Below are 10,433 nucleotides of genomic sequence, written 5' to 3'. Positions count from 1 at the left end.
TATATATGATGTATATATAAGTGTGGGTAACCACGTGCTAAGGTGCACATATGACAACTTTAGGGAGTAGGTTCTCTCTTTCCATCTTATTGAGGCAAGGTTTGTCTTGTGTCTGTGACTCTAGGTATTCCAGGCTAGCTCATCCGAGAGCTTCCTGGAAAGTCTGCCTCTCATTTTGGCATAGGAGTGCTGGTATTACAGGTTTGAGCCAACCACATCCTGCTTTTTGTGGGTTTTGGCATTGGATTCAAGTCATCAGGTTTGCACGAGGAGATTACAGGTCTCTTATACCTGGCCACTGGTGACTGGTATCTATATAATAAGTCAATCCTTACCGTGTACCTTCTGACAACCTTCTGTAACCTTTCCCTAACTATCTACTGTCAGTTCATTACGTAAATTGAAAATTTAAAAACTTTTGAGGGAAAAGTAAATGTAAAATTTCTCTACAAATACTGAAAAACTTTGTTTTGCTGAATTTTTTGATTGTTGTTGGTATTGTCTTTTTGAGACAGTGTCTTCCTATAGCTCCAGCTGACTAGGAACTATATGCAGTTGACTGCTGGCCTTGATCTCACAGAGATCCACCTGCCTCTGCCTCCCAAGTGCTGGGATTGAAGGCGTGTGCCACCATACTTAGCTTTTTTGCTGAAAATTTTAAGCTGTGTATTGAGGTAAATAAATTTAGCTGAAACATAATTCTATACATAGAAATATAAGAGAAACAAGGCTGCTGGAGAGATGACTCGGTGGTTAAGAGCACTGGCTGCTCTTGCAGAGGACTTGGATTTGATTCCCAGCACCCACATGGCAGCTAACAACCTTCTGTATCTCCAGTTCAGGGAATCTAATGCCCTTTTCTGACATCTGCAGGCACTGCATGACATGGGTACATACATGCAGGCAATACACTCATACACATAAAATAAAAATAAGTACTTTTTAGAAAGAAAGAAAGAGTTGCTAGTTCTATTTAGTTGACCTGAAGTTAGGCTGTTTAAGAAGTGTGAATTCTCAAAATGGATTGACCTTACTATTTCATGTTTAGATGTAACAAAAGAGACTCTAAACAGATTAATACTATAATTGTTCATGTGAATTCTCAAAATGGATTGACCTTACTATTTCATGTTTAGATGTAACAAAAGAGACTCTAAACAGATTAATACTATAATTGTTCATGTGAATTCTCAAAATGGATTGACCTTACTATTTCATGTTTAAATGTAACAAAAGAGACTCTAAACAGATTAATATTATAATTGTTCAGTTTTTCCTAATTTTTTTAGGGAAAATAAAAATTGTTTAAACTTTACCCAGTAGAGAGTGATTCTGCCTCACAAAAATTGTTTTATCATAAATTATGGGTATTTGTTTCATTTCACTGGGTAGATTTTTCTCTCCAAAACTAGCTCTTTAATATGGAAAAACAACTTGTCTGCTGCCTATCTCCCTTCCTTTTTGACCTTCCCTCCCTCCCCTGAGACAGTCTCTTTATGTTGCCAGTACTCCATCTTCCTCCTCAGATTCCAGAGTGATGGAAATACAGTCATGTACCACCATATTCTGCTGAAAACAGCTAATCTTACGTATTTATCTAATGTTTCTTTTTGAATTCACAGAAATGAAAAAAAAGCACAGTGCGTTGCCAGGAGCTGCAGATGTAACTTTTAGCTATAGTAATTGTCAGAATAGCCCACCAGTAAGGCTCCTACATGATCAAGTAAACAATTCTATTCAAAATGGAAGAGAATATGACTTACCCAATCAGGTAAGGTGTTACTTTACACTGATGCTTAGGAATGTAGTGTGCTACCTGAAAGGTTTCAGAAGATCAGAAGATACAAAATGCTTTGGTAAGCATCAGTTGTATTGATCAATCCTAATTCAGAAACTGCAAAAGTCAAAAGGACTTAGTTGATATCTTAACAATTGTTTTAGCAAAATTAGATTCAGATATCTTTAGATTTATTTTGTGTGTGTGTGTGTGTGTGTGTGTGTGTGTGTGTGTGTGTGTGTGTCAGAAAGAGAGAGAGAATATCTGCGTGTATGTATGTGTGCCATGTGCTGTGTGCATGCCTGGTGCCCATAGAGGTCAGTAAAGAGTTTTCTGTTCCCTGGAACTGAAGTTACAGGCAGTTGTGAGCTGCCTGATATGAGTGCTTAAAACTAAAACTGAGTCCTCTGCAAGAGCAGCAAGTGCTTTAAAGTTTAATTTTAATTATGTGTATATGTATCTACATGTTGATTTGTGCATGTGAGTGTAGGTGTCAGTGGAGGCCAGGGGTATCCGATTCCCCTGACTAGAGTTATAGGCAAGTGTGAAATGTCTGATACGGGTGCTGGGAACCAAACCCAGGTCCTCTGCAAGAGCAGCTAATACTCGTAACTGCTGAACCATCTCTCAAGCCTCCTTTATTTTGTTTTTTAAATTACAATTATTTATTTGTGTGTTGGGAGATCGTGGTGTGTGTATGTGTTTGGGCATACATGTACCACTGCTGAGGTCAGAAGACAACTTGCCTAGGTTAATTTTCCTATCATGTGGATCCTCTGGATCACACTCAAGTTGTCAGGCTTGGCTTTTATCTGTAGAGCCATTTTTCCTGTCCTCACAGCTTTGTTATAAAAAATGAATACTTATTTTCCATTTTTCATTGAAATAGTACAGGCAACAAAAACAAAATTTAGCTGTTAGAGTAAAGCTTTAGATAAAGGATATTTTTAAAAGTACTTGAAAAGCCACAAATATGGGCTGGAGAAATGACTTAGTAGTTATAAGTGCTTCCTGTTCTTCCAGAGGACCTGAGTTCAGCTCCCAGCACCCATGTAAGATGACTCACAACCACATGTAACTCTAGCTTCAGGGAATCTGATGCTCTCTTACCTCTATGGTATCTCCACACATGAGGCATACACAAGACACATACATACACACACACACACACACACATACACATATACTTTTTAAAAAGAAAAAGGGAAACCACAAATTTTATTTCAATAAAAAAAATTTTTTTTGTAGAATAGTGTATCCATAGGAGGTGTTTCTAAATTTACAGTTGGAACAGGAGTTTCTGAATGCCTTCACTAATGAAATTTGTAGAATGGCAAATACCTTTAAGTTTGTGTGCTTGATGCATGCTATGAAAATGCTTGAGATCATGGTTATTGTTGTTAAAAGCAAATTGTTTATCTTAAAGGAATTAATTGGGAAAAAAGACTACAAAAAATTGCCTTCAAAGAAACTTGAAAATTGTGAAGGACTTAATGAAAAGATAATTAAGAGTCAGAAGCAAGGTAATACATCTTTATGGTTTTTGTAACAATGAGGATGTTACTATTTGGAATACTTAAAAATGGTCTTACAAATTTCCTATTATAAAATGAAAAATTATATTAATGGCTTAAAGTATTAGTAAAATATATAATGAAATAATTTGTTACTTTAAATACCATATTACTTACAGGTTTGCCTTTAATGTGGTCACTAAGTAATTTTATTTCAATTAAAAAATAAGGAGTGCCGGGCGTGGTGGTGCATGCCTTTAATCCCAGCACTCAGGAGGCAGAGGAAGGTGGATCTCTGTGAGTTCAAGGCTAGCCTGGTCTACATAGTGAGTTCCAGGACAGTTGGGGCTACAGAGAGACCCTGTCTCAAAAACACAAAAAAAAGGAATTAGAGAAAAAAATACTGCCTGCATATGTGTGTGTGTGTAAGTATACTCATTTCGTGCAATGCCTGCAGAGTCAGAAGAGGGCATTGGATCCCCTGGAACTGGAACTACAGATGTTAGCCACCATGTAGGTGCTGGGAATTGAACCCAGGTCTTCTGCAAGAGCAGCCACCTCTCCAGCCCCTCAACTGAAGTTTGTGTTCCAAAATTTAAAGTGCTTTTCTCTAAATATTAGCAAATCAAGATTTCATGTTATATAAATCCAGCAGTGTATATTCTGTATTTATGTTTATAACTGCAAAGAAAGGGAAATGAAGAACACCTACAAATATTCATGAAAGTGGAGCAGTACAACATTGCTGAGACTACCAAATTCATACAAGTTAAAGTACCTAGAATAGACTGAATCTTTATTCATATTATTAATAAAATAATTTAAAATAGTCTCACTAGAAATATTGTGTTTAAAATCAGGGTGTCCAAATTTTTTAAAGTTTTTTAATTGATTGCTTGATTGGATTTATATAAGGAATTAGAAGAAAATCCTTTGTAAATATGTAATGTCCATGAAAAGTCTCATGGAAACTTGATTAGTATCACTTCTCCGTAAATTGTAATTTAGTTGTTTTTTCCGTCACCATTATTGTCTGTTAACATTTCATTTTGTTGTTCATCTTTTATGGCCTAATATGTGTACATAGTTGTAGTATATCATTATGATGGTTTGTGTGATAAATTGCAATTAATATATTTCCATCATTAGAATGAAATAATTAAAGTTGGAATTTCAGGGGGCTGAAGAGATGGCTCAGTGGTTAAGAGCACTAACTGCTGTTGCAGAGGACCTGGGTTTGAATCCCAGCACCTACATGGTGGCTAACAACCGTCTGTAACTCTAGTTCCAAGGGATCTGATGCCCTCTTCTCACCTCCATAAGCACTTTACAGCATAGGTGCACTTACACACATGCAAGCATAATACTCATCCACATAAAATAAAAATTTTTTAAAATGATCTAAAAATGACTAAAATGTAGTACACTAAAATGGCATTTTTAAAATTTTTTTATTATTTTTATTTTATGTGTATGTGTATATTGCCTGCATGTAGGTAAGTGTACCTGTGTCGTGCAATGCCCATGGAGGACAGAAGAGGCCGTTGGATGCCCTGGAACTGGAGGTATGGACAGTTGTTAGCTGCCATGTGGGTGCTGGGATTTGAACCCAGGTCTTCTGCAAGAATAACTGTGTTGTAACTACTGAGCCATCTCTGTAGCCCCATAAAATGGTATTTTTTAAAAAAGTATTCTGAAAAAAAAAAAGTACTCTGGAAACTTAATGGTTGAAGAGTTTTCAGTTGACGCAATGTGAGGTCTAAGCAAGTGGTAATTTGTTTTGTAGATGAGTAAATGGAAATTTTCAAGGAGAGTAGACATCAGTGAATAGTAGACTCAAGCAAATTTGAGAAAGAAGTGGGAAACAGAGAAATAACCATAGTTTGTGTTCATACTGGAGGTTAGTGAAAGATTGGAACTCTATTGAATGCCAAGTAGAAAAACTTACATAAATACCAGTAAGGTCTAGGAAGTTACTTGTAGGGTTGTATAATAACTGTAAGTTATATTTGCAAGACAATGATCTACAAAGACCTGTGCTTCATGTAACTTGTGGAAAAAAATTGTCTATTTTGTGAAAAAAATTTTTCTGTATTTATGTTTATAACTAATATGTGATTTTTGTTTTTGGTTTTGTTCAATGAAACAAAGACACAACTGAAGAATCAGATGTATCCATTGATATCCTAACCTCACTGGAACAGCATCCCTCAGATAAAGGAAGAAAATACCTGCCTTTCAGTTCAAAAGAAGCTTATATTGTAGTAACACCACTTAAAACTAAAAAAATGATAGAGCAAAGATGCATGGAGTATAATCTCTCCACTGCTGCTGTTAAAGCAATAACAAATTTCTCAGCACCAAACCATCAAGAAGAAAGTGAGTCAGATGCAGATGAAATTGTAAGTCCCACCACTAAGTCTAGAGGGGCTTTAGGAAATACATTTGAACATAACATATCTTCTAAAAGTAATACCAAAGAAGATTGTAATGACCGTGATTTACTCAGTATCAATCAGAAAGGTAAAATGCCTAGTCCTAAAATTGAGCAAATGGTCACCAAGAACTTTAAGAAAAATACCAAGTTGTTATCAAAATTGAAAAAAACTGAAAATCCAGTAGCTATGTCATCTCATAATCATCAGTTGTCATCAGATTTGTCAAGTGAAGAAAGTAAAACAAATAAAGAAATTAGAAGTAAGTCTGGGGTTAATAAAAGCAGAGCAAGAAGTAACAAAGAAAGGGTAGTTCACGTGAGGAAAAACACAAGCAACACCACAAAAGATATCCTACTGATTTCAGAGTCTGAAAGTGAAAGTGAATTTTATATAGCCAAGAAAGCTAGATCTTCTGCTAAAGAAACTCTTCCAAAATCTGGTGTTAGGAAGAATTTCCCAATTATTGAGGTAAAGGGATCTGATAAAACTGTTACCCAACCTGTAGAACATCTACCTGGCCTAATTGATGATGAAGCATGGAATGATCAAGAATTACAGAAACTTCATTGGTAAGTGTTTGTTATAAGACAGCAGAAGGGGGCTGATTTAATAAGTTTTTTAAATGTTGATGTTAATAGGTTTTCTAAAGACTGTGCGATTGTGTCTGTTGCTATTGATAAATCATATCTCATAAGAGTAGAATTTAAGTACAAACTTGCTAAGCAGTTTTAGTAGTATGGTAGTATGGAAACCATAGCAATGAAGCATGAATGGGAAGATACAGGTACAACAACCCATGTAGACAAATCAAGACAATATGACCAAGATAAGGACTAGAAAAATTCACGTATAATATAAAGGAGTATAAAGATACGGGAAGATACTTCATTGCTTACTTGTATGATGGCTGATTCCAGGGTCTAGTGGTATGCTGATGGAAATGGTGAGGTGAAAAGAAAGGAAGGAGGATGTGATTGATAAAGGAGAGGGTAATTTAGGAATATGTTACAGTGAGTGTTCCGTTTATTGTTTCTCCTTCCAATTGCATAACTTTGGCATACATTTCAAATTGGTTTTCTTGAAAACTCTTCCTAAGGCATTTCTGTCACATTATATTATTCCATTTCCTAAATGTTCCTCCTTTATCTTATTATCAGGCAAATCTTTCTTATTCCCCCAAATTAGTTGTTTTTTACTCCTTTTTTGCTATGGTCTCTCTCTTAGTGACCTTTTGTCCTCCCCAGATTAGAATTTTTCTCCCTGTACAGTGATTTTCAAATCTATTTCTGCCCCTAATTCTTGGATTTGTATTTAGATTTGCTGGATATTATTGTGTGTAAGTCTTACCTATAAGTTTGACTTAATGTGGTAAAATTTGAAAAGCTTATTTTGTGTTGATATTATTCTATTTCTCGTGCTGCTGCTCACTTTGCCTGTCCATTTTTATTCCTGGAAATATAATTCTCTCCATGAAATAGAACTAAAGTCTTCGCCATTGACTTTTAAAAAAAAAATTCTAGTTGCCAAAGGGTCATTCTATCAGTGATCTGTTTTTTGGTTTTATTTTAATTAATTTTTTAAAAATATTTTTATTAGTTTTATTTTATGTGTACGAGTATATTGCCTGCATGTGAGTGCACCCATGCCATGCAGTGCCACGGAGGTCAGAAGAGGGCTTTGGATGCCCCTGGAACTGGAGTTAAGGATGGTTTATAGCCACCATGTGGGTGCTGGGAATTGAACCTGGGTCCTCTGCAAGAGCAGTCAGTGCTCTTAACTGCTGAGCCATCTCTCCAGCCCCTTAATTTAATTTTTAAGAAATCATTTTATGGCCGGCCATGGTGGCGCATGCCTTTAGTCCCACACACAGAGCTTTGATTACATATTAAAATTTCCCTTGTTAATGTATCTGAAATAACCTAGAGGCATTTGATAGTTACTAGCCATTTATGATTAAACGCATTATTTTTATTATGAAAAATAGTTCTTTTAGACAACCTAGACTTGCAAATAGCTACAGGGTAATAGAGAACATGATAAAGTTGAAATGACGCTCGCTGTTAAACAGGTTATCTATCCCTAACCTGAAAATCAAAAATGTTCCAAATGCTGAACCTTTTTGAGCTCAAACAAACAACAGTAGCAGATGAATTCCATACTTCACATGATGAGTCACAGTCAAAACATAGGTGCACTAAAAGTAACTGTATAAAATTATGTTCTAGAGGTGGATGTAATAGCTTCATGCTAGAGTGTCAAAACCCCACAGTTATTCCTGGTCTGTGTATATAAGGAATGTAGGAAGCATAAATGGATTTCATGTTCAGACTTGATCCCATCCTTAAGATAACTCATTATAGATAGATAGATAGATAGATAGATAGATAGATAGATAGATAGATAGATAGATAGAGATAGATATAGACATAGACATAGATATAGATATAGATATAGATAGATACACACACACACAGATATCTCATAATCTGAAACACTTCTGTTTTCAAGCATTTCAGATAAAGGATATTCAACCTGTACAATTTTTAGGGTAATTATTGAATTAAATAGTTATCTGACTAAACTGTCAGCCACGACACAAAAAGGCTTTATGGGGGTTAGAGAGTGGAAATGCTATACCAGGTTTTAAGCAGTGACTTACAAATGAATTTTTAGAATTGATATGTTGAATTGGAAACTATTTATACTTAGTTTCTTACTTTTTGAGACATGGTATTACTGTCCTCAGACTTGAGATCCTCCCGCTTCTGCTTGTCTAGTGCTGGGATTATAGGTGTATACTAGCAAGCCTGTCTTCATTTTTACTATTAGTACTATCAAAACATTAATTGTATTAGTGGGATTTACTGATATTTCCATATATGCATATATTGTGCATTGATCATGTCTATCCACCTTCCTTGCTTCTTCCTACCTCTAACCATAAAACTTTAGGATAGAGTTTATAATCTGGATTATGTAATATGGGAGCGCGGGTTTTCGCAGAGCGCCAGCTGCTGGCTGGCGCCTGTCTCTCGCGCACCGCTGGGGCAGGTCCCGCACCGCGTTGCTGAGGGTCTCCACGGCTGCTGGATGCTGGTGACTCTACTGGTCACTGCGCTTCCAGGCGTGTTCCGTTCCAAGCTACTGGGCACTCCCTCTAGGTTTGAGACCCTTCAGCCGCCGGGTCACGAGGGGAGGTGCGGGAACGGCGAAAGCAGGGTCTTCGCGAGTCATTGTTTACGAAGGGACAGCCCCCTCCGGGACAGCCCCCTCCGGAGAGACTGAATAAGAGACTGGTACAGCTCAGCTCTTGATGCAGCTCCAGTTTATTAAGGGGAAAATCAGGATATTTATAGTGTGAAGGCAGTGGCAAAAGCCTTAGTTGATAGGTGCTTTGTAGGATGCCCCATTTACATGTGGTGGTGGGCTTCTGCCAGGCTGCCAGACATTGCCTGATTATCACAGAGGAAAACCTGGCAGTTCCTATGCCAGAGGCCATGTATCTGTGAGGGCTACTTCAAAGATGAGTCAGGAAGAGAGTAGGGAGGCGCCCGCTGAGAAAGGGAGTCCTTCCATTCGCACCGAGCTGGCATGCGGCTATCTGGACATGGAAAGACTACAACCCAAAACAGCAGGAGTCCCCAACAATGTAAGAACTAGGAGTTTAATCTTTTGGCATACTTAGCACTAGTAATTCTTGAAAGTCAGTATATAGAACTTAATTTATGTGAGAATTCTCCAAAAAAAAATCAAGTCATTGAAGAGTTGGACTTGTGAAAAAATGTTGAAAGATGGGAAAAATGTTCAGATTTAATAGAAATAGTTGGAACACATCTATTAGATATATAGTTATATCTTCATACTATATTGTAATAAGAAAGTTATGGAACAGAATGAATTAGTGAGGGTTTTTTTTTTTCCAAACATCTAGAATGATTATAAAACCAAAATGGAGCTGGGCGTAGTGGCACTTGCCTTTAATCCTGGCACTTGGGAGGCAGAGGCAGGCGGATCTCTGAGTTCAAGGCCAGCCTGGTTTACGTAGTGAGTTCCAGGACAGCTGGGGCTACAGGGAGACCCTGTCTCAAAAAGACCAAAAAAAAAAAAAAACCAGAACAGCTCAGTAAGTTTCATTGACTCAATAGTACGCTTTTGGGAGATTAATTTTGTTAATTTTGTGTATTGTATTGGTCTTCCATAGTGCTTTTACATCTCTTCCAAAGCACAAACCTGGTTTCTGGTCAGACATAGCTTTGGCTGTAGGATCTCGAACTGCTGAGGAATGCCAGAGCAAGTACATGGAAGATTCTCAAGGCAAAGGATCCCGAAAACATGTCTCTAAGAAAAAGCAGGCCAATTCCAAAGTCCGAAATGGTAACCTTTATCATTGTTTGCTCAGTGTACATTTCTAATCATTCACCAATTATATTTATCCATAAGTCAGGTATCAATTGTTTTTTTCAAATGTTAAAATTTAGAACTTTAACCATTGTAGTTAATTCCATCAATAGTTTCATACCAGTTGAACTGATTCCAGGAAATTGAAATTGGATAGATATTCAATGTCTGAATGATTCATTCTGAGGGTCTAATGGCCTAATTTAACTTGGGCATTTTTAGGGTCCCCCTAGTAATTTATTAAAAAAGCAGTAAATTTAGCATTTATAATCTGAGGTTACACACTCCTGTCCACGGCTTCTGGTA

At 36.9% G+C, this 10,433-nt stretch overlaps 1 protein-coding gene across 4 annotated transcripts in view; it reads left to right on the top strand.

The window, feature by feature from the left end:
• Nucleotides 1–10,433, top strand: part of Mis18bp1 (MIS18 binding protein 1) — a 42,168-nt gene that overhangs the window by 16,537 nt on the left and 15,198 nt on the right. For 3 of the 4 annotated variants that reach the window (XM_029557427.1, XM_029557426.1, XM_029557428.1), the window contains 5 exons: nt 1,623–1,771; nt 3,204–3,300; nt 4,788–4,856; nt 5,443–6,298; nt 9,931–10,103. In XM_029557427.1, coding sequence (XP_029413287.1) covers nt 1,623–1,771; nt 3,204–3,300; nt 4,788–4,856; nt 5,443–6,298; nt 9,931–10,103 — 1,344 coding nt within the window. The remainder of the gene's footprint in view (nt 1–1,622; nt 1,772–3,203; nt 3,301–4,787; nt 4,857–5,442; nt 6,299–9,930; nt 10,104–10,433) is intronic. The other variant, XM_008855545.3, reaches the window with a different exon arrangement.

The sequence above is a fragment of the Nannospalax galili genome, unplaced genomic scaffold, assembly GCF_000622305.1.
Source record: "Nannospalax galili isolate Female #2095 unplaced genomic scaffold, S.galili_v1.0 scaffold168, whole genome shotgun sequence".
NCBI classification, from domain to species: domain Eukaryota; kingdom Metazoa; phylum Chordata; class Mammalia; order Rodentia; family Spalacidae; genus Nannospalax; species Nannospalax galili.
This window is presented reverse-complemented; position numbering and strand designations above follow the sequence as displayed.